We start from the raw sequence: 24614 nt of genomic DNA, 5'->3' as shown, positions 1-24614 counted from the left end.
TGAATTGATTCTGCGTTCCTGTAATACTGCGGGGCTCTCATACTTTCCACTACAACATAAATGAATATTGTGCAATGGAATAAATGGCCAACCCGCGCCTATGAAGAAAAATAACTTCAGGAGGTAGAAATGACATTTTGTCAATAACCAGAGCAGCACATTAGTATTTACAACTGGCCAGCAAAGCGTATCAATTATGGCTTGCGCAGGACAGATTGCCGGTAGGGTTGACGTGCGCGAAAAACACTCACCCTGTGCCATTCAGGATTTCTAGGATCTGTCTGCTGAATCCACATTTAGCCATCTAGAAACACACATGCAAAATAACCAAACCATTAAAGTATTTTCCTAAAAGTAAATAAATACATAAAAACACATCCGACACAACATACCTGCTTGTTACCTTTCATGAAAAGGATGACCGAGTCTTTATTAATAAGTGCCTTCAGCCTAAAAAAAAAAAAAAAAAGAGACTTTACTATTTCTAGCTAAAGTGTCCAGTTAAAAGCAACTTAACATTTTTGTATATTGTAAAGATTCTGTCCATCTGTAAAAATCCTTTGTGATTGGACATGGTCAGAGAGGCAGTAATATGTTCAGTTTACACTGACTGAATATTGCATGCCGGCACTAACCAGCAAAGACTAGAAAGAACTGGGATATGAATGAACTAGAGCGGTTTAAAGGGAATACTGGAGCCCTCTGCTAACCTTATAGCTGGGGCAAGGCATCTTCTGAGGAAACAGCCCCTGATTGGCCAAGAAATGCATCAAGACACACCCCCTTTTCTGCCCGTTTGCGGAACAACCTCCACACACCTACTGGCATGCCAGCACCGTCTACTCAGCCGGTGGGCATAGCTATCACAGCTAGGACACCCTCCGTAACCAATCTGGCCACCTCGCACTGTGCAGTGGGCACAGCTTGTCCACAGCACTCACGCTGCTAGTCAGCATCTCGGCAGCCCCAGCCGAGGACCATCGCAGGTGGCCCAAGCAGAGATCACATCAGGCTGCATATTAGTGTCCAGCACTGTACAGGCAACACGGTTTGTTTACAGCACTCGCGCTGCTAGTCAGAGTCCCAGCAGCCAGAGCCACAGATCATCATAGATGGAGAACACTGCAAGCAGCAAGTCAGTGTCCTCGCAGCCCCAGCGTTAAGCCGCAGGCACCTGCAGGCTACAAGCTCACCATTTATTCATACTATCAAATTGCTGTTTATTCAAGTGCACAATCGTTCCAGTACACCATCAGTTCTTTATTACAGGATTTAGTAGCTTGACTGTGCTGGGCATTGACTTTTAAACCGCCTTAAAGCAATTTCTGCCTTACTAACCATTATTAACATCTGCTGGATAGTTTAATACACAACTGAATATTGACTTATTCAACACTAAAACGGGACTGGGTTGCTAGGTTGGGTGTGGTAAAAAAAAAGTTCGACAGTCAATAGGTCAACACCAAATGGTCGACATGGACAAAAGGATCGACAGGTATTTGTGTGTTGACCATTTCAACCTATCGACCTTTTAAACCAATCGATCTATTGCATGTCGACCGTCTAGTGTCGACCTTCTATCTAGATATCACTAGCTTATACCCATTCGATGATACATGGTTGAGACTGCTGAGTCACAATCTCTCTATATGGTTTAAGAATTAAATTGTTGAATTTGTGGGTCTACATCATTTTTATGCATTGAAATTGCATCGTTTTATTGTATTTGCTGAAGTATTTAAATGTTTTGATATTTTACTGCAAACATACAGCGCTCTGTACGGTTTTTAAAAGGAGCTCAAGGTACGGATTGGAAAACTGGATTTTGCAAAATGTTGCAGAGATGTGTAGCAGTGCAGGAGTCAGAGACTTAACACTGGCACCTCCATAAGCTGGCATTACCCAATATTTATTTCAGTAGGATGCCGCCTGTTCTGTATATGCACAAAATATTAACTAAGCACTTATGTGAAGCAGGAAAATGAACAGCAGATTTACAAAGAGAGTGGCGGGACATATGTCCAAATGCAAAGCCAGGCAGTACGGTCACCGCCCGTCTGCAATTCAGACAAAAAAAAACCTCAATACAAAGCAAGACAATGCTCGTGCAATGGCCGGAGGGGCTGTGAGGTCACTCTTTCAGGTGTTACCCTAGTTGTGCACGGTTAGTAACCACAGATGCGGCAGAGTAACTGACCAACACTACAGGACACGTGTTCCCCATGAAAGCAATGGCCCTCATTCAGAGGTGGTCGCAAGAAGCAACCGCTCGCTCTGAATGAGGGCGGCAGCTTGAATGTTCTAGTGCGGCCTCCTGGTCGCTAGCTAAGCTGTGGGTTACCACCCACAGCTTTAGCGACCGACCAGGTTGATGGTCGCACCATCGGGGCTTGCGACGAGACCCTAAGGTTGGGTCTCGGCAACCGCAAGCCCCAGGGAGCTTCCTGCTCTGATCGAGCAGGAAGCTCCCCACTGACATCACTGTGTCAGTGCGGCCGTACTTAAGGAACGCCTCCGTTTGTGAAACCACCCTCCTCGCCACGCCTACAAAACGGGGCGAGCTGTCGATCAACATCGACAGCCGCCCCTTTTGTAGAGAGCTCCGGAGCGAGAGAATTTATCTCTCGCTCCGGGGATTGCGCACGGCGCAGTGCGGTCGCTGCGCGTGTGCAGGGTCTAAACATCGACCTGGTTGCGAGCGCTCTGCACTTGCGACCGGCTCTGAATGAGGGCCAATGACTGAAGATAAAATAGATGGTCATACTGTGGATGCAGTGTGGGGGAAGCGACATTATATACACAGGTGTGTGAGCAACATTCCCGTAACCTTTATCCAAATATAGCTGTATGGTCAGTAACTATATACAAGCAGCATAAACACGCCTCATACCTGTCTTCGAGGTTCTGTGCCTTGGGACACATTGCGCTCAGCTCCCCCGATGCCTCAAGCTCCTATAAAAGGAGAATATAGAAAACATCATAAGCAGTTTCCTAGGTGTACAATGACACTCAGGGATGGCGCTGGAACCCACCTTGACAATGTCCAGGCCCCCGATGAGCTCTCCATTGATGTACAGCTGGGGGTAAGTGGGCCAGTTGGAAAAGGTTTTCAGTCCCTGCCGCACTTCCTCGTCAGACAATATATCAAAACTGCTAAATTGGATCTTATGCTTGTTAAAGATATCCAATATTTGTCTACTGAACCCTGGAAGACACAAAAACAAACATCAAAAACAATTGTCCCAGCAAAGTTTTCTGTTTTTACCATATTCAAGACTAAACAATTTATACATTTAGGGGGTAATTCACTTAGGTGCGAGCGGTTCTCACGCCATTGCAATCCAATTCCAAACTCGCACTGTTTTTTCAGAGAAAAATAGTGGGTTTTTTTGCGCACCCCCAATGGTGTAAAAAGGTTGGAAAAAAATCTTTATTTAAAGATTGTAAACCCCTTGGACATCCCCCTAATTAGGCATTTGGTAGTTTTCATTTAGCTTAATTAGCCCGATAATTACATTTTATTTTTGGCCTTTTTTTCAACTTTTTATTTTTTGCAGTTTTTGTTTAATTTAAGATTAAATGGAAAAAGATTTTATTTTTATTTATTTTTTTTAAATGCACAAATCAGTCATTTGACACAAAAAACTTCCAGTACTTTCCTTATGCCCACTAACAGTCTTCTAATATGATTCTGCTAAGGAATTTGTCACTTTTCCTACTTTTTCATGCCCTTCTCCCAAGCCACATGCTATAGAAAATGTAACATCCTCGCCGTGATTAGCGCAGATAGGCATTTCTAATTGGATCTCGCGTTTCTCAGGAGTGCGCATTCGTACAAGGTCACCTTGCCGAGTCATTGCTCTAGCTCAGTAATAGGCCCGCTGAACCTTCACCTGCGGGTCTAGGTCCTTCCTGCTTTACGGTTAGGCTTGTTTTGTATAGCTTGTAACACTTGTATGCTATAACCTGTAAGAACACTGAAGTCAGCAATTACAAGGCAAATGTCTATCTATCTAGAACCTATACCAACTACAGCATCCGCTAATCTTAAAGATAAATATAAAATGATCACGAGTATTTTAGGACTTTACCTATTCCATTTGAAAAAGTAGAGCTTACGTTCATTAGACTTGCATACGAGGGATACATTTCTGGCAATTAGGGATTTTTAAGAGCAAAATTAAGAAACAGGATGGCAGGTAAAGGAACAATCCCAGGCTGTTATTTCCATAATCCTGGAAGTTTGCAGTGTAACACGAACCATGCGTCTTCATTAAGAAGTCTCCTTTATCCAAGCAGAGTCATATTTACAACCCACGGTACGCGAATACCCTTTATGTGACCTCCGTTCCTATAGATGTAGCTAAAATATGGGCTTTCCCTTACAGCAAGAGATGCGATGCCTCCGCCGTGATCTGCATACGGCGGAGGTGTGAGCGGCAGCAGTTTATTTATTGTATGCTGCTCCTCCAAGTATTAAGTTCATGTACAGCCTGGAGTAAAACACAGATTGTGAAAATGTGCCATTCATCTGGGAGTTCATTAGTAAATAGCTGTAGGCCGATTGCTTTTGGTTATTCTGTTTCCAATACATTCAATCATTTTTACTGTACTGGCCCCACCAGAAAGCTTTGTTTGAGCTCCAGGCGATGGGATGAAGACTGGGAAGATTGATGGCCTGTATTTCAATTTTAAGGGTTAAGGCTGCCGAGTGTAAATGTTGTGCTTTGGGACAAAACTATCGCAGGGTTTTATTTTAGCATTGGAACGAAGAAAGATGAATATAACGAGACGTAATATTATGTGCGGAGACAAATAAAACTATTTCCTGTGGCCCTTTTGGTTTTACATAGAAAACACACAGGGGGTGAAGCTGTGTTTTGGCAAACAATGGTCTCTTTATATCATTTCTCACTGAAATAAGTCTGTAGGTTATTTAATCGGTTTTGAAAATAATGGTTTACCTATGTCCGAGTTTACTGTTTTTGTGATGGAATCACGAGAAACAAATCGCACCAGTCAGTATAGTTAGTAACTAAAGTAACTAACGGTTACTTTACCCAACTCCTCCTCTAATGTATTTAAACAGCTCAAACATCCTACTAACAAGTCACCTACACCAGTGGTTTCCAACTCGTAACTCGTGAGCTACCAGTAAGCTCGCGGCCATAATTTGGATAGCTCTCCTAGCTGCAGTACTGCTGAGTCAACTAGGAAGAAGTGACCTCTGACAAAGCCGTGGGTGGAGCGACGGGGAGGCGCGTCAGGTGATTGCCATAGGGCGACACAATACGTGACGGACGCCATCTGGACTTCACAGGAGTCGATTGCATTTGGGTCGAGTGACTCCAGCCCTGCCGAAAAAAATCACACTGCAGCCCTTCCTATATTTTTTGCTCCTCCACTGTACTTACCTCCTTGGAGCCAGTAAGTAAAAGTGATATGTGCAACAATATCACTGTATTAATGAAATGCATTGTTGTTTTCTATGAAACATTTTTTTCTTCATTGTCATTAAATGATCTTTGCGGTTATTAGCCAGATTTTTTTTAAATCAAAAAGGTTAGTACAGGTTGAGTCTCCCATATCCAAAATGCTTGGGACCAAGGGTATTTTGGATATCGGAATATTCCGTATTTTGGAATAATTGCATACCATTTTGAAATGTCTTAGGAATAGGGCCCAAATCTAAACACAGAATGCATTTATGGTTCATATACACCTTATATACACATCCTGAAGGGTATTTTATACAATATTTTCAATAATTTTGTGGCTCAAACAAAGTTTGTGTAGATACATGAAATTCATTTATATGTCATATACACCTTATACACACAGCCTATAGGTAATTTTATACTTTATTTTTAATAAGTTTATGCCTTAAACAAAGTTTGTGTACATTGAACCATCAAAAATCAAAGGTTTCACTATTTCAATCATGCTAAAAATATTCCGTATTTCGGAATATTCTGTATTTCGGAATATTTGGATATGGGAGACTCAACCTGTAGCTCTTCAGGAGGTTTAATTATTCTCGAGTAGGTCAGATCCCAATTAAGGTTGGCGACCACTGACCTACAGTGTCTATAGAAGTGATGGACAACCGGGTACACTTCAGGGGCCCCAAGGGTGGCCCGCTCACCTTCCAGAGTTCCGCACGTTGTCATTAACCCTGGTAAGTAGCTAAAACAATACATATACTCATATAAAGAGACATACAGAGATAAGAAACGCTGTTCGTATAGGGCATGTGGTGCAGCGATTTTTAGGTTAGTAAAATTAACACATGGACTATAAACATGGGATGTGAGAGCGCAGATCAGCTTCTGGTTTCTAGTCTTGGTCAATGACCCAAGAGTCATAACCCGTAATGTTATTTCCCTAATCGTAAAAAAGTATATCCAGAGACCTGAAAGAAAACCGGTGCAGACTATCACCCCTACGGAGCAGAAAAATCAGAGGAAAAACAAAAGATATCAGGATTCCCTTTCTTGTCTCAATATTATTAGAGGACATAAGAAATCTGGAAAAGCTGTATAATATTGTGTAGTAATTCATCTTTCCTTGTTTCAATACTAAAATAAAACAGTTCTATAGTTTTGTCCCACAGCGCAACATTTACGCTCTGTAGCCTTAACTCTTACAATTGAAATACAGGCCATCAATCTTCCAGTCTTTATCCCATCGCCTAGAGCTTAACATCAGCCTCACTCACTTTGAATATTCTCCAGACTTGGGAGGCTCAGACAGCAGACAGAGAATGGGATGCTGGAGGGAGGGGGGTTAGTATAAGGCAATATGCAAAGGTCTTGGGGAGGGACAACCTCAATTTTGCTAGGTGGGGTTAGGAGCCGGCTCTGGATACATTTTATTGATTGCACATTATATGGGGTACTCTTTGAGCAGGAGATTCATTAAAACATTATTTTTCCAGACAAAACAACAGTCAAACTTCAGCCACAACAAGCAGGACTGATGTAGACGGGACAGGACGCACTGCAATCTCAAGGGTGCAATGCACAAAAGTGGGGAATTGGAAAAGTGGCACCATATGAACAATAGTCTAACAAATGGGCTTTGCAGTGTGGACAGGGCAGACATAGAGGGTTCCAGTCCTAATTGGGTATTAGGGATCAAAGTGTGATTGGAAAGGGGTGTGGGGAGCTGGGACTACACATACACAGAATATCTGCCAATAGAAGATCATTTTACATCTACTTGTCCCGTGCTCTCCGTTTCGCCAATATTTCTAACACCCTGCCATTCTACGTTCCGCTTTCCAGTGGAGTCACAATAGTTTTATTAATCGGTATTAGTTGTGCAGTGACTGTCTGTAACCGTTGACATGACAAGAATAAAAAAATAAAAAAAATACATCTTTTGTTCTCTGTCCCCCAGCTTGATACAGAAGACCCCTCGTCCTTATACATACCACATCGGGGCTCCTGAGGAGATCCTTTCATGAACAACATACAAGGGGCAGCGCTGATTAGTTTCTTCAGTCTCACATTAATATCCTCCTTGGGAGTACTGTTAGGGGCAGCTGGAAAGGAGGCGTTTGATGAATGGCGCTGAACTCGCTTGGTCAACTCAGGTGCATGGGCCCCGTCCAGCCTGTCAATCTTCTGAGAGTTCTAAGACATAACACAGAACATGCTGAGAGGTCCGGGGCGATGAAAAGCTTGCACATGAAAAAGCAGGCACAATGAGGAGAGGCATTACTCCTCTCGGGTACCACTCATTTATAAAGCATCTATACATCTACTAGGTATAATATGCAGCATATCCCCCCCCCCCCCCCCCCCCAAAGTACATAGTGGAATAAATGTATTTTAGTGTCAAATACAAGGTCTGGTCATGAAGTAGTTGTGAAAGTGTAAATTTCACTATGCAGCAGGATTACAGCTCTAAGAAAATTTAATTTGCAAACTAACTTCTCCCTTGATTACAAATAATATGTCAAAAAAGGACAGCTGTCAGTACTGGGTAATGTCATTTACTCATCTTGACTTAATGATCACTAATAGCAACGGCAAGCTACATTTTAGTTGTCAATTTCCATTCAAAGAGGCAAAATCTGTTTATATGGCTGCACTTACAGATCAGTGTACCTAGCATTAGGAGCTATTCTCCTGAATACATCACAGATGTTACCATGTGGGATAATAAACTCCATACTGTAAAGATGGCGTAGGTCAGAAGCACAGTAACCATATAACAGGGAAACGCAAATACCAGCAATAATTACCAGTAGGGGGTGCACTATTCCTCATCTGTGTCCAGTAATCCTAAAAGATACCGAATAATCTGAATAAACTACAGGCATGTCATCACCTCAGGATTCACCGGGAATAAATATGCCTCACACAGTAAATTACGTGTATGCCCTCAGAGCCCTGTATAAAAGCAGGTTTGTAACGCTACAGATTGTCATTGTTATCCTATTACCTTTAATACCAGTATATAACTGGTATGAGTTGGCAGGTTATGCCACTATCCCAATAACTCACTTATCCATAGAAAGACTAGTAAAGAAAACCAACAAACACAGAGGGAAATGTTATAGGGTACAATTTTGCTGTGGGACTTAAAGCAGCATATTTTTTGGAAGCTGAACTATCCTGATTTAGCCTTTAAAAACCAAAATTGTCGCTTTACATCCCACCTCAGAAACGGAACCCATCACATTTACCTCAGAATCTTAACTCAAACAATATATGATCCCCTGCAGTGCATCTAAAATGACGCGAGTGGCAGTCGGTACTGGTCTCCCTACACTGCAGCACGCAGAGCTATTTCTGTAACAGCCCAAGATCCATTGAATGTGCAGGAACAGTTTCATCTGGTTCATGCCTTCCGCCATCACCCTGGCGATGCTACATAAGTGTTCTCATCCACCTAGGTTCAATACGCCATGAGGCGCGGGACACCTGGCGCAAGTGAGCCGCCTCTTTTTCATCGGATGCAACAAAACAGCTTCACTGATCGACACTTGGACATCTGTGTACGACAGTCTGTATTCGAAGCACGATGGAACTTGGCGTGAAATAAAGCCGCGGCATCGTAGCACTTCGTATACAGATTCAGACTCAGATATTCAACTTCCGGAAATCAAATGAATCAGTGCAGTCTCGTGAAGCGTTTTTGTCGCATCGCATTGCGACTAAGACACACATTAAAGCGAAAGAGACGCTTGGCGCAAGCAGAGTCGCACGGGACCTGGCACGCCGAGTAGGGTTGTTTGGCGTGACTCCGGCAATAGTGTACGAGGACATCTGTAAACACGCATCTGTGCTGAGAAAGCAGACGCTCCTGAGCGTTTCCGTATTCAGTGCAGGAAGGTTTCTAGGACAGACCAGAGCTCATGAAATCTGAATTTCAATCTACAGGTCACTTGCATGGGAACGACAGATCGTGTAAAATATGTCCAAACCGTGAGTGTCCAATCACGATCACAATGCCGATGCGCGTACCCGTGGGCCGTACATCGTATCTTCAGATCTTACCTACTGCAGGGAAGGTTTGCCAATCTCATACACAATTTGGTGCAATAGATAGCTTTTTGCAAGAGAGATCCGTAGTCAGATTGGACAGTTATTAGCACCATATCATGTCCTGGAGAGCCGGGGAGAGTTCAAGGGAAATTGCTCACCATATCGCACCGTGAGCACATCGTCTAGCGCAGGGGTGGCCAGACTTTTGGACTCAGTGATCTACTTTTAAAACTAAAAACCTTTCGTGATCTACCAAGCCCGAAAAAGGAGGCCTGATCTCACAGCAAGGGACGTCTGTCCTGCCGAAATCACACATAGTAACCCCAATTCAAATTACACCACATTAGCAGCACAATCTTATTCACATTACACCACATAGTAGTGCCCCTTATACATAATGCCCACAGTAGTGCCCTGTATACAAAGACCACTGTAGTAGTGCCCCTTGACAAAGGCCACTGTAGTAGTGCACCTTATTCAATGTCCCCAGTAGTAATGCCCCTTATTCAATGCCTCCAGTAGTAGTGTCCATTATGCAATGCCTCTTGTAGCTGTGCAAGTTATGCAGTTCCCCCTGTAGTTGTGCCCATTTTGCAATGCCCCCTTAATTAGAGCCCATTATGCAATGCCCCCTGTATTAGAGCCCCTTATGCAGTGCCCCTGTAGTTGTGCCCATTATGCAGTTCACCCTGCAGTTGTGCCCATTATGCAATGCCCCTGTAGTTGTGCCATTATGCAATGCCCCTGTATTAGAGCTCCTTATGCAATGCCCTTCATGCAGTACCCCCCAGTAGTGCCCTTTATACAGTGCCCCTAATGCTGTTCCCCCAGTAATGCCCCCAGTACTTGTGCCTCCTCCCCTGAGCAGTACTTACCTCTCTCTTCACGCTGCTCAGCGCTACCGCGTAGATGCTGCCTGCCGCTGCCTGGATCTAAGTAGATCTAGGCGTGCAGACTCTTCTCATTGCGAGAAACACGGGTGACATCATGACATCACCCACGTACTGCATCACTGTGAACGCTGGCCTCTGAAGTGATCAGACAGAGGCTTCTTTAGTCTCTGATCACTTCACAGACCAGCGTCCCCAGTTCCTGCAGCAAATTGGTCGCGATCTACCGGCAGGAGCTCCGCTAGCTACCGGTAGATCGCGATCAACGTATTGGCCAGCCCTGGTCTAGTGTGTAGGCACTAGAAGTCTAAAGCTAGCTACACGCTATGCGATTATTTTTTTTTTGGTAGCCCAGACAATCTGGGCAACTTTTCAGCAAATCGAAAGCCCCAATATCTGAGCTATACATGCGATTTTTTTTTTTTTTAGTTACCGATTTCCTGCCACACCACACTGAGGGACTGATTCAGCAGTGCAATGCTGATCGCAGATCCCCGATTATCCCGATTGCGAGTGTGCAGAATGGGTTCTGCGAAGTCGCACGCAGACCCTTGAATGCTTCTTCCTGATTTACAAACAGAGGCATTTAAGGGGCATTGCGGGGGAGGTCAGTGTTCTCTGAAACAGGGGCGTGTCCGCCCTGTTTCCCGGGAGTGGCCAGCCCAGGATCTGCGTTGATCAACGCAGTGTCCTGGGCTTGCAAGCCTGCCAACCTGAGTAAGCTAAGGCTTATTAAGCCGGCCGGAGGCCAGGCGCTGTCCACCGATGGTCACGATGGTGTTCCCAGCCTGCGACCTCCGTCGCAATGCTGGGGTCACAAATGCAGCAGGGGGTGTCATACACCTGCTGCTGCATTTGCATAATAGCAAGGATCTCAATTGCAAAGCTGCCTGCGTGCACTACACACTACAGTATATGCCTGCGTGCATACATATCTATAGCCGGCGTGCATACATCATAACTATAGCCTTCGTGCAGCTTTGCAATTGCGATCCTTGCTGAATCAGGCCCTGAAGTTGCATATGTTCACCCACAAGGAAGATGACGTTTTCACGGGAAAAAGGAAATATGGTCAGATTATTGAGAATGCCCATACACTGCACAATATCGAGACCTTTTGCCCGATATTTTCTGTCTAGGTAGACCAATCGGATAATCGAAGGAATGCGTTTTTGGACTTTCTTTTTTAACCGTTTTGTCAGCAAAACGTTGAAACACTCATACCTACAACATAAACAATAAATCATGTCAATCTCCTGATTATCGGCAGATCTACTCTATAATTGTCTAGTATGTACTTAGTTGAACACTAAGTCAACGGTTAGTGTGCCAGGGAATTCCACTAGACCAGAGGTTCTCAAACTAGGTCCTCAGGACCCCAAACAGGTCACCCAGCAGGTGCACAGGTGTAGTCATTAGTCATTGACACATTTTAAAAGAACCACAGGTAGAGCTAATTATTTCACTTGTGATTCTGTGAGGAGACCGGGAAAACATGCACTGTTTGGGGTCCTGAAAACTGAGTTTGAGAACTTGTGCACTAGACTGTCCCTTTGACTCTAAAAGGGTTTCCTACAGGAAGAGACCACAATAAACGAATTAAGTAGTAAATAAAAACTACCCCTGCACCGCAAAACTACATCACACATACATTTGTGTCACACAGATTGTGGGTCATAAAAAAGTGCTCGTCTCCCCTATCAATATCGGTCCTTGTGACTCAGGCCATACCCCTTACTCAAACTTGCACTGTAAGGATGAGTGCACTTGGGTAATGTACACATGTAGAGACAGCGCTAACTGACCACACAAAATAAAAATGAAAGCCACAACCCTATAATGAATGATGCAAGTTTATAGAAAGTACACATATTTGGTATCTCTATATACAGGAAAACTACTTTACTACATGTGGATACAATATTTATTGTTCAAATAACTTGAAGAATCTTTGAGGATTCCTGACCAATGTTTTATCAGTGTGTAGTTTATATGTCCTCTCCGTGTGCTTGCATGGATTTCCTTACAAACACACACTACCAATTTTTGGGGCAACTTGTAATTATATTTTATTCCTTATTTTACTTTATGTTCCTTATATAAAGTCTATGTATAACAGGAAATCAGTAAATGTAATTTGTCAAGAATGAAGAAGGAAAAAAAAAAAAGTAGAAGAAAAATTAATTTTATGTGGACTAAAGAATAAAAAAATATTTGTGCCCGTTGCCAAAATCTGAAAACCAGTCAGTCATAATGGGGAGAGAAATCTAAAATGTCCATTGAGTGTTTAAGCAGAAATATCTACCAAAAGCAGATGAAGAGGCGATAAACCGACATGACCAATAGAGGGGGCTGTGCACCCACAAAAGACAGATCAGTTCTCCCTATCAGACAGTCCCACAACTGTAACAGAAGCATTAACATTAGTGAGACTATGTGATAATAAAGAATGGATATTAGAGATTGTCACTGTGTGTATATCCATGATGGTATATGCCTATCTGTGTCACAGATTAAAGGTCCCTGAACCTAAAATACAACTTGAACTACCTTCAAACATGTATGTTATAGTTTCTATGTCATAACAAGTTTACACGTATGAGGTTACTTGACACTTCCCACTGCTATTGTTCTCTGTTGTCAGTAACTATAGACTCATTGAGGCATTATGTAGTGTTTTTGAATAAGCCATTATCTTCCATTACATATATCTGATAATATCCTCACAAGCTCACGTTATATTAAAAGGGCACTCCTTTAGCAGTACACACCCACTGATTATATGCTCAATAAGCAACATCAGAGTGTAATAAAACAAGGACATGTACTTTGTGTTTCTTACCTTAAAAAACAAAAACGTTGGGACGGAGATGATTTCGTATTTTTCGGATACCTCAGGAATGGCTTCTGCTTCCAGCTACGAATGGTAAAAAGGATGAAAAAAAAGAAAAAAAAGAGGAAAAATAAATAAAATACAAATGTTGAAGTGATTTTATTTTCATGTCCCTCTTCGTGGCACGTGTTTAGGAAATCCTCCCAGGGATACTTAGGATGTTTAAAATGGAGTTCAATGCAAAAGTTTGCAAGTCATTTGCATTTAAATGAGGCCGGCCGGCCTGCCCTGTCAGCCACTGCGCTTGCACTGTGACAAAACAGGTTCAAGGGTTCTTATTTTGTTGCACATATCAAAAGACGCCCGGAGGCTGCGAATAAAATTTTTTGGTGCACTAGTGACCTAGTAAATTTTCAATCATATGCAGCTACTACTATATTGAAATCCATAAATCACTGACCCCAGTTATGTCATGATTACAGTGCTTATTTTCTGCCCAAAGCAATTCTAGCTGTTTGCTCTATTGACTAATTTCGAGAGGCAGTACATCAAGGCTGACATTTTCAGCTCTCTGCAAATTATGAAGCACAGAGAAAAAGAGAAGGGGAAAGGAGAATATTTTTTCTCAATACGCTATTGATGCCTAGTAAATTTTACGCTTAACCCTTCGTGCGGCATCTTCGGTGGGCTAGCTCGTTTCTGCTTAGAGCAATGAGCGGTAACGCTAGGTAATTCTTAAAGACAAAACGGCAGCAGGCGATGGCAGGTTATTCCGTCAATAGACGGAGGCAGCGAGGTTTCAGTGCAGAGGTAACCCAGACATTATTGCACGGGTCTACTACAATAATGAATAACCCTTTATGAGTGTTTCCAAGATATGCATATTCCAGTCACGTGAATTTTTACAAAGAAGAAAAAAAAAAAAAAACGAAATAAAATAAAACATGGCAACGAATATCTTACATTAATATCGTGATCTTATCCGAATAGTGAGCAATTTTTTTTTTTTTTTTTTTAAAAAGGAATAAAATTATTTTAAAACATTTCAATAATAAATATTTCTCTGCAGTGTAATAGGATTTCACATGCAGGAGGTAAACGATGGTCTATGGCCCGGGATGTGCCAGCTTTTGCAAGCAAATGGATCTTGCCAGAGGACTTAATCGGAAAGCTCTGGAGTCTAGTCAGTCCTAAATCTAATCTAATGTATAGATTTAATGAATAGATCGGCCCAAAATGACCAAAAAAAAAAAAAAAACTTGATCTGCAGTTTGCCAATGTGTTGTTATCAGCTCAGCTCAAATCACCATCAGATCAATTGGCAGCCTGTACAGCTGGCCCCAACTACAGTAGGGAGAAGGGAAGTATTGTACGAGCCTGTGACTCTGACAGATGAGTGTCCACATGCTCTAACAAAGCTTTTGTGTGACACACGGACAAAGTACAGTTGCAGTGGACTTAGGTAAAGGACATTTAAGAGATACCTAGATCCATAGTGCATCACTGGCAGTGCTTAATCTGCCTATGAGGACACACTCATGTAGAAATTTAGGGGGGAATTCAAGTTAAATGCTGGGTACACACTAGACCAGTGGTGGCGAACCCTGGCACTCCAGCCGCTGTAGGACTACATATCCCAGCATGCACTGTCAAGAGTTTTGCTATAGGGAATGCTAAAACTGTGGCAGGGCATGCTGGGATATGTAGTCCCACAAAAGCTGGAGTGCCAGGGTTCGCCACCACTGCACTAGTGATTGCTGTTCGTGATGTGATATAAATGATAATATTCATATGATGATAATAATCAGGCCTTCCATAAAAAAAGACAAAGACCCCCTTTGCTCTAATTAATCCCATGTTATTTCCTGGAAGGTTCTATGAAGCCCAAGTTTGTATATCCCCTGCCTTACATCAGTATAAAGCCCCGTACACACCGGACGATATCCATGAACGATAACGATATCGTCCGGTGTGTATACACTAGGCGAATAAGGACGTGTGCTTTCGCGGGTCTTTAACGATATCCCCGGTCGTCTGAACATGCAGCTCAATCTAGGGATATCGTTAACGATGCCATGCTGCCGAATGCAGAATGGCCCAGCTGTCCGTCCCCCCCCCCCCTCGCCGTCATTTGTCATTGCCGGCATCGGCAAGTGTGGATGCACTTACCCATGCTGGCACCCCAGCCGGGCCTGCCGCATCAGACATTGCCCCGTACACACATCGTCCAGTGTGTATGGGGCTTAAAGCTGGAGGAAAAGGATAGAAGACTAGGAGACAGCTCTATGCCAATTTTGACAGACTATTATGTATTGGCAATGGAAGACGTCCATGAGTGAATTTGGACACAGGGTTACAGCTCATCAATACTGGGTGTGCATAATTATGCAAATCCATTTAAAGACGACCTCTTAATGTTTTGCTTTTGGGTGGCGTTCACAAAGTTACCTTTGCTATGTAGAGTGCATTTTATAATAGCTCAATCCAAACCAAAAATCTGAATTTTAAGTGGATTTCTTCTTTACCAAAGTCCTCTCCCCCCTCAGGAGGGCACTGAAAAGGTAAAGATCTCTGTGTTCTGTTTGTCTTTTAACATCAAATTAATTTCAAAACTGTGCTTTCAGGATAATACGTACTTCATTATAGAGAACGGATCAAATGTGACTCCAGAACTAACAAGTAAGGCATCAGTCAGAATATTAGTACTGGTTTTATAAGGGTAGTATCTGTGCATATATAAACAGAAATACTGAATAACCCTTGGAGAAATAAAAACTAGTGTTAAAGAAGTTTGAAAAAAGGATTTAAGAGTTTACTTCGTGTAAATAGAATATGAAGTCGTACTTTTATGCCCCAGCTGCTAGGCTCTCAGATTTCTATACCATTTCCTCTACAGTAGGGGTAAGCAATGTTTGGCACTCTACCTGCTGTGGAACTACACATCCCAGCTTGCCCTGTCAGGTTAAGCATGCTCTAAAAGCAATACCGTGGCAGGGCATGCTGGGATGTGTAGTTCAACCACAGCTGGAGTGCCACACCCCTACTCAAGATCGAAGTCTACCTGCTCATCTATTTCAAATAGGCTGAGACAGTGTCTAATGCGCCTCTCTAATAAACTGTCCTTTTACTGGGGATGGGCACAGAAGCCTGCTCTGCCAGGTGTAATGGTGCGTACACACGTAGCGATCAGCCAGCAATATGATATCGCTGGCTGATCGTTATGCACCCTCCCTGGTGTGCTGGATGATTGATATCGATCATCCAGCACACAACCTACTTACCGATGACTATATAGTGACCTGCGATCGTTGATCGCGTGTTCCTATAGTAACTTGCTCGATATCGAGCAAGTTGACCGGCATGCACGGACGATATCGCTATCGTCCATACGTGGCCGTTCATCGCTGGTCAATGTGTGTGCTGGATGATCGATATCGACAATTTAAAAGAGCAATTTGAACGGTAACAATATCGATATCGTACAAATTGTTATTTTAAATCGCTACGTGTGTACGCACCATTAGTTGTGGAATGGGACTGAAACCATTACCTAGAATCTCAGTAACTCAGAGATATTATTCAAAGTATCAGACGAGAACAGTCCAAACAGGGGAGGGAGCTGCAACTACAACCCTGCTAATGCAACCAACACTAAATAGGCATTCGATTTACCGCTGGCCGGCGATTCAAATCCCGGCAACGGCAGCCCGACAGAGGAGGAAATCCTGATCGTCCTAAAAGGTAAGTATAAACTACTCTAATTCTACCCCCTAACCCTCCTTTAGGGTGCCTAACCCTAAACTCCCCTCCCCCCCCCCCCCCCCCCGTGTCTAACCCTAATCCCCCCCTAAGTGCCTAAACCTAACCCCCCCCCCTTCCCCACCGCCTATACCTAAGTCCCCCGGAGGGTACCTAACCGTAAGTCCCCCCCGGGAGCCCCTAACCTACCTCTGCGCCCCCCCATAGCTGTCTGCACCGGTCTCCCGGCGTCGGTAAAATGACAGGCGTCTAGATTTAGACGCCTGTCATTTAACCCTCGCCACGATTAAGTAGTTGGGAAGCCGGCTGTCAGCATTGCGATGGCCGGCTTCCAGAACATATACCACTAAATAGGTCTATTTGGGTTAATTCTGTGATTCTGTCCAACTCTGAATAAGATCATTCTTGTGTAGACAGGTTGCAAAGGAGATGTAATTGGCCAACATACAGCCAGTCCAGGCTCCCTTATATGTAACTAAGACTGTGTCACACTAGTTTTTCCTAACTTACTACAATGTGATGCCTTACAAATCACTTACCACACTACTGCGTACAGTTATTTATGGAGCTATACGATGTAAATATGCCATACCTTTACAAATGTGACTTCAGGGTGGACCTTGGCCAATTCGGCCATAACGTCATTCATTTGGGAACACTGAGGAGCCCATGGTGCCCAAAAATGTACAACGAGCAGAGATCTGAAAATCAAGATAATCATGTTTTAGAAGCTCTTCCATGTGATGCTTTCAGAGGTGGCTTTTAAAGAAATTACTCTTCTGAGAACATCTTTATGCAAAGGACTTTACACGTTGCACTCTACTGTACATTATAGGGACACTATCACGTGTACATTATCATATTATAGTGTCATTATACCGTACAGTACACAGTATGAATAAACCTGGTCAGAAGTGGTATAAAGAGCCGCTACACCCCAGAATGGAACCTTTCACATATGAGGCAAGGTAACATTTTTTGTACAGTAGTAACCTGACTTTCCCCTGCAGATATGTGAGATATGAAAGTATAACATCCACACCGTCACAGACAGCTGAAGCTCCGTATAGTGGGCCGTGCAATCCTCACATCATAGGGCCTGATACAGAGATGTCAGCAAACCCGATAGTTTACGCTCAACAACAATGTTTAATGATGGGCGCAGGACCTGTACTGAGCATGGGACAATCACTGACTGCGTTGGCAGTCAAAGTCCCCCCCTAAGCCATAGCAGGACTGACATACTTTGGCCATTTGGGGGCAGCTATTGAAAGCATTCTCGGGAACAGGGGTCCAACGGGGTGTAGCAGGCATTACCGCCGGCCGCATGACCGGCGGTTCAAATCCCGACAGCAGCCCGTCAAGGGTGAAGATCCAATCGTCCCTAAGGTAAGTATCGCTAACCTAATTCTGCCCCCTAACCCTCACCTCCCCCCCCCCCCAAGTGCCTAACTCTAATCCCCCTTTCCCCGCTGCCTAAACCTAAGTCCCCTGGGGGAGGTGCCTGACCCTAACCCCCCCCCTCCCCGGAGTGTCTAACTCTAACACCCCCTTCCCCTAGCCTAACCCTCCCGGGGGGGCCATCCCTACCTCAAATGCAGCAGCGGATCACAAAAGCATGCAGGAGGCGTCTACTTTCACAAAATCCCAGGTTCTATTAATCTTCTCCGCTCGCTCCTGATATACTGCTTGGTTTAGCTTCACTTATGTCCTAAATTAACCAGGAGTTGGTGACATTAAAGCTGTGTTTAGGCTTAGTATAACTTATTATGTGTTGGGTATTATGGGACGGAATCACTACGGATCACTATAGCGATCGCAGCTGCGATTACGCACACAGAACTGCTGTGAAAATATGCTGGTGAATGCAATCACAAATCCGTTGCACAGACAACATAGAGACGCCATCTCACATCCGTCCTGCATATACACATCAATAACATCGGCCCTTCACACAGAATTACAGCAGGTCTGACCTTACTCAGATATTGCTAACCTCATTGTAGGCAGTGAGTATGCACGCCTATGCAATGGCGTTCAAACAGATAGGCACGCCTGCGTTTCTCCAAAAACTCCCCTGTCCCCACCCCAAACGCTGACGACCCGTCCCTCGGTCTGCAATGGCTTTGTATCTGCGTAGGTGATCACAGTGCTAACACAATGCTAACTCACGCAGGAGCACTGCGAAGCATGCGTAGTACGCACCATCAGACAATCTGCATACGCTGTTGGAGTTGCGATCCGTGACGAATCAGGCCCTATATTTTTAATGCAACTGAGATTTTACTTCTCTGTGGAAGTTACTGTATAGACCACCCTCGCAGCCCTTTTATCTTATTTCAGTAATCTCACACTCAGTGCTCGAAGTGTGCCGGTATGTAACGGTATGACATACCGGCACTTCAAGCACAAACCTTTTTTTTTTGTTACTTTGCCGGATGCAGGAGTAGGGAACCCGCTGGGACCTCCCTGACGATCGGATCATTATTGATGAGCGCAGCACTGACAGTCATCAGACTATCAGCGCTGCCACCTCTCCAGGATTGCCTCGGACAGTGCAAACTGTCAGAAGCAATCCCACTGTCATCTGCACTGTCAGCCGCTGCCTGGCGCCGCTGGGAAGGTGAGCTCGCGAGTGCTGCCGGCGGGAGGAGGGGACCTCTTGGAGTCCTCTCAGTGGCCAATCTCTCTGCCACCCGGCCAGTCTGCAGGTCAGTGGAGTCGCCGCATCATAATGGGGGTGCGGACCCACCAGGGTGTCACCCGCCGAGGGGTGACACCAAGGTGCAGTCTCCCTCCCAGTGACAGGAGCCGAGTACTGCACTGTAATATTAAGTGCAGCTCTCGGCTCCTGACACTGTGAGGGAGCCGGCACACTACACAGCCCGCACCTCCTCCACCCCGGTAATAAACTCACTGTAGCATGGGGTTTGGGCCGCGTGGCCATGCCCCTTGTCAACGAGGCCACGACCCTCGCAGCGTCCCTCACCAGGTGACACCTGCACTGTTATCAACCGCTGCCTCCTCCATCCGGTGTCCCGGAGATCTCTCCCACTTCCTGGGTGTGCTCTGCTATCCTATCCCCTGCCCACCGGCACACGCAGCCACAGGAAACAAGCATTCATCAGCTTCACAGTGCACACAGACAGACGGTGCTGCCTAGACTCTGCCCCACAGCACTGCTGACCTACTACACTGTACGTAGGTAGGTGCAAATGGTATCAGTGTTACAGTGCCTTGTTCTGTCACTTATCGCCTTCCTTATCTGACACCCCCGAGGAGTATCACACTTACACAGTATACTGGACATGTGTGTCATTCTGCGCCCTATAATTACTACCCACAGACCTTCACCCTCTATCTCTATCTGTCCTTCACTCTTTGCCTGTCTCCCTTTGCCCATCACTCTTTGCCTCTCCCTGTCACCCTCTGCCTCACCGTAACTCTCAGCCTCTCCCTGTCACCCTCTGCCCATCACTCTTTCCCTCTCCCGGAAACCCTCGGCCTCTCAGTCACCCTCTACCCATCACTCTTTGCCTCTCCCTGTCACCCTCTGCCTCACCGTAACCCTCAGCCTCTCCCTGTCACCCTCTGCCCATCACTCTTTGCCTCTCCGATACCCTCTGCTTTACTGCCACCCTCTGCCTCTCTCCGTCACCCTCTGCCATTCACTCTCACCCTCTGCCCATCACTCTTTGCTTCTCCCTGTCACCTTTTGCCTCACCGTCACCCTGGCACCCTCTGCCTCTTCCGTTCACTCTCTCCCCATCAATCACTGCCTGACACACCCCATGTGATGCGTGCCCATGCTCATTTTTTTCTGCACACCCTCGACCCATATCACTGACGACGCGTTGCTTCTGGTTGCACCACTGCCGCAACTTCTACATTTGCCATACCCCCACTTCATCCACTGCTCACGCATTCAAATTGTATATAATTTTTGCCATGTGTTGGACAACTGGGCGACCTGACTTAGTACCATACAGGAATCTACTACTTCATAAATGACCTATTACATCTGAGTCTATGTTTTTTTCCCTCTATTTATACCCCTTTCCAGGGTAGGTTTTATTTTACTACAAGATGCTAGATATACTTCTCTTGTGACCAGCATCCAGTGCGGACTGCTATCACTGATCACACAGGAAAACTCCCGGGGTGCTGGGAATAGTGGCAGCAATTATGCCATCACAATGAAAACTAGTCAGTCAATGGTTTAACCATGCATGGACAATGGGAGTCAGAATTTTGCACATGTGCAATGGAGCAGACCTACGCAAACCACTTCCAGGTGTCCGCATTTGAATTAACCACTTGGAAACCAAGATGTGACCATGACAACCATTGCAAACTCGATATAAAATGGAAAAACCATTTCCATTGAATCAGGAACATTGTTGGGTCTCCAACCATCGGTTTCCAGTGTCCATTACTAGAACAGTATGGGATGGTTTGTTATAAACATCAGGTCATGTGTGTGACTTTGCTCTTCACAGTCAGCAGAGCGCACAGCACGGGGGTCCGGGGCACAGTCAACAGAGCGCACAGCACGGGGGTCCGGGGCACAGTCAGCACAGCATGGGGGTCCGGGCACAGACTGCACAGCGCACAGCCTGGGGGTCCGGGCACAGACTGCACAGCCTGGGGGTCCGGGCACATACTGCAGAGCATTCCCTTGACCTCCATGCGCCGCAGCAGTAACGTCACTTGCTCACTGCAGGGACAGATCCCCACTGAAGGCCATCGCCATGCTGTCACTTCTATTACAGCTGGCAGCCGTGTCAGTATTCTCACACCTCACACTCACACACCCTACCACCACGTACTTCGCACTCTTCTGGAGCAGCTCTTCAAAGTGCCCGACCGAGGCGGCTTCCAACACCGAGGCCGCCATGTTACCGCCGGGAACCAGGGAACAGTCGAGCGCCGAACAATTGATCAGGGAGATTGGGAGAGTGTGGCCGGCGCCTCAATGACAGCCTCTTCCTAGACTGCGCTAGCAGAGCGCCGAGAGCCTGATGATTGACTGACATGTGAACTGCGGGTGGGGGGGGGAGAGAGACTTTCTTTTTTCTTTAGAATCAGAACTAAAATGAACTTAAAAAATGTATGACATTCTGCCCCCTAATATTGCATATTATTATTGGTTTAACCAGAATCCTGTAAACAGGAAAGATTATGCCCTTTATGCTTTTTACAGTACATTAATACTGCGTTTCTGCATTTACATACACACTAATTTTTATACCTGCAATCATTTGAGTAATATTTGTTTACAAATGCCTTTTACTCCACATAATGTAGGGCAGAGGTGGCCAAAGCGTCGATCTCGACCAGTTGATCGCGTCGGCCCGCTCAGCGGCAGTTAGCAGCATCCAATAAGAATCAATGTGCTGCGTCAAACTGGAGCCGTGGCTGCCTCTGTCGCCTGTCACTGTGACAGCAAACGCCAGTGAGAATCAGGCCGATTCTTATTGGCTGAGGAAAATTGATTGAACACTGCGCAAATTCCTTGGGAAATAAAACGTGGGTAGTGTGTGACGGGGGGGGGGGTTGTCGGGTGATGATGTTTGAGGGGGGGATGTAAATAGATATAATGGAGGTGTTGGGTCAAGTCCTCCTTTATATCTGTTTACACCCCCCCCAAACATCACCACCCGACAAACCCCCACGCTGGTCACACACCACCCATGTTTCCCCCCCCCCCCCCCCAATTATTTTTTTCCCAATCAGGAATTACCCACACACGATCTCCAACACAGAGGAACACAGGGCCTGATTCAGACCTGCTCACTATCTGCGTACACTCGCTGGTTGCGTATGCAAATTTGTCAAAGTGACGCCTCGGGAAGTGAACGCTCGCCCACCATGTCTTAGCGAGCGGCCACTTTGTCTGAGCGTACGCCCAATCGCACAGGCAGAGCCGCCCACCAGCACATGTCATCTCCAGGAAGTGTATTAAAACATTGGCACATCGAGCACCATCGGATGTTAACGCAGTGCTTGCGGTTGCTTTACCCTACCGCAAGCAGTGCGAGGAAATAAAAGGCAACTGATGTGTACTGTGATGCACACCTCTAAAACGGCGTTGAAACACTCAGGCACGCCTGCGTTCGCATCTCCAACCCCCCGTTATTAGTGTCCTGCCCCTGTTATCACCCACAAACGGCCTCTCCTGTCACTCATTACCCTGGGCTGCCTTTGCTGGACGAGCGAGAGGGTTGCAATCGCAGTGCGTAGTTCGCGCACGCGCAGAACGAAGCATGCGCGTACGCAGAACATCGGGCGAATGCACAGCGCGAGCGAGCGGCTGTGAATCAGGTCCACAGTCCTCAACACCATTATCATTAACCCGGACGACTACAATCATCCAGCTCTCAGCATGACTACATTTTATTAAAAGCCTTCTCTACCATCAACTCATACCGATGAACTAATAACCCATTGACTAGATCAGCAGCCAGAACTTTCCCACCCGCCTAAATCAGCACAACATACTAGGAACAGATGCTGTCATCATTGACATACACACCCCCACGTAACCACAGCACCTGGAGCCTCTCGTTAGAATAATTAACTATTCGACACATGATCTCTGAGGGCGGACACACCCATCTCCAACAATCATCGCACATCAGGAAGTGATTTAAACACCCTACACCAACACCTGGACATCCTTGACAAAGGCACTCAGTGCTGAAACGCGTTGGGTCAGACACAAACAGGCACACCACCTGTTTAACATCCACGCTCACCCACCAGAATACGGTACACTAACTCTGAGCTGGAATAAAGTCTATCACCATCTGAAGCAAAAGAAGCAAGACCCGGGGGCTGGAAGTTAAGGCCATGAGGCACGTTGTGTCGTCACGCTCCCGACCTGTCACCAGCACTCCACAAGGTTTTCCCTGGACTGGAAGTATGGGGCAGCTGGATCGCTGCAACAGCAAACCCCCATCCTGTCACCAGTACACTCGGAGGTACCCACAACGGCGAATAACACCGCACCACCATCAGCGTCACAGTGGGCAGCGCAACAAGACATAGCCAGCGACAAACAACACCCCGTCGGCATCACCTTCAGCGTCACGGTGCGCAACACTAGAAGACGCAGCCAGCCCATCCCGGCCAACATCCAGATTACCACAGCCTGTGATATACAGCTTCACGTGATCCCGCTATAGGAGCCAGGACCGAGCGAGCACACATTACAGTGTCCCCAGTCTCACACCAGTGCACCGCAGCGATGAGGCACATGCAACTAACTCCCTCAACCACCACACTTACCGGTAAGTGACCAAGTCTAAGCGGGACGCCGCCTCTAGCACTGGACTATACCAAACTGGGTTTACGGCAAGCCCACCAGCTAATCGCATGATTTACTTTATCACCATCAGCATACGCAGGGTTTGAACGTACCCCCTTCAACTCACCAGGATCATCACATGGTTCTGAGTTTTGGGCCCGCAGTATCCTCAAGCCCTGTGTCTCCATTTGTGTACTGTTATTAAACATCTGTTCACCCTGTACACACTGGGCCTGATTCAGACCTCGCAAGCGCTATGCGCTCGCAAGCGGGTCGATGGTGACCCAGTGCGCACGCGCTGCACCCTGTTCTCGGAAGGAGGGAAC

At 45.6% G+C, this 24614-nt stretch overlaps 1 protein-coding gene across 3 annotated transcripts in view; it reads right to left on the bottom strand.

Annotated features, from left to right (window-relative positions):
* GLRX3 (glutaredoxin 3) overlaps window positions 1-21960 on the bottom strand; it is a 46622-nt gene extending 24662 nt beyond the window's left edge. The window contains exons 1-8 of one of the 3 annotated variants that reach the window (XM_088476867.1): window positions 21809-21960; window positions 17572-17680; window positions 13230-13304; window positions 7436-7637; window positions 3033-3205; window positions 2891-2952; window positions 393-450; window positions 252-304 (exon numbers count right to left, since the gene is read on the bottom strand). In XM_088476867.1, the coding sequence (XP_088332993.1) occupies window positions 252-304; window positions 393-450; window positions 2891-2952; window positions 3033-3205; window positions 7436-7637; window positions 13230-13304; window positions 17572-17680; window positions 21809-21876 (800 nt within the window). In that variant the 5' untranslated portion in view covers window positions 21877-21960. Of the gene's footprint in view, window positions 1-251; window positions 305-392; window positions 451-2890; window positions 2953-3032; window positions 3206-7435; window positions 7638-13229; window positions 13305-17571; window positions 17681-19896; window positions 20026-21808 lie in introns of those variants that run through there. The other 2 variants (XM_088476869.1, XM_088476868.1) reach the window with 2 other exon arrangements.
* Window positions 21961-24614: the final 2654 nt, after the last annotated feature.

This window comes from Taudactylus pleione, unplaced genomic scaffold (assembly GCF_031769625.1).
Source record: "Taudactylus pleione unplaced genomic scaffold, aTauple2 ptg000198l, whole genome shotgun sequence".
NCBI lineage: Eukaryota > Metazoa > Chordata > Amphibia > Anura > Myobatrachidae > Taudactylus > Taudactylus pleione.
Note: the sequence above shows the minus strand (reverse complement) of the source record. Positions and strands in the feature narration are given on the sequence as shown.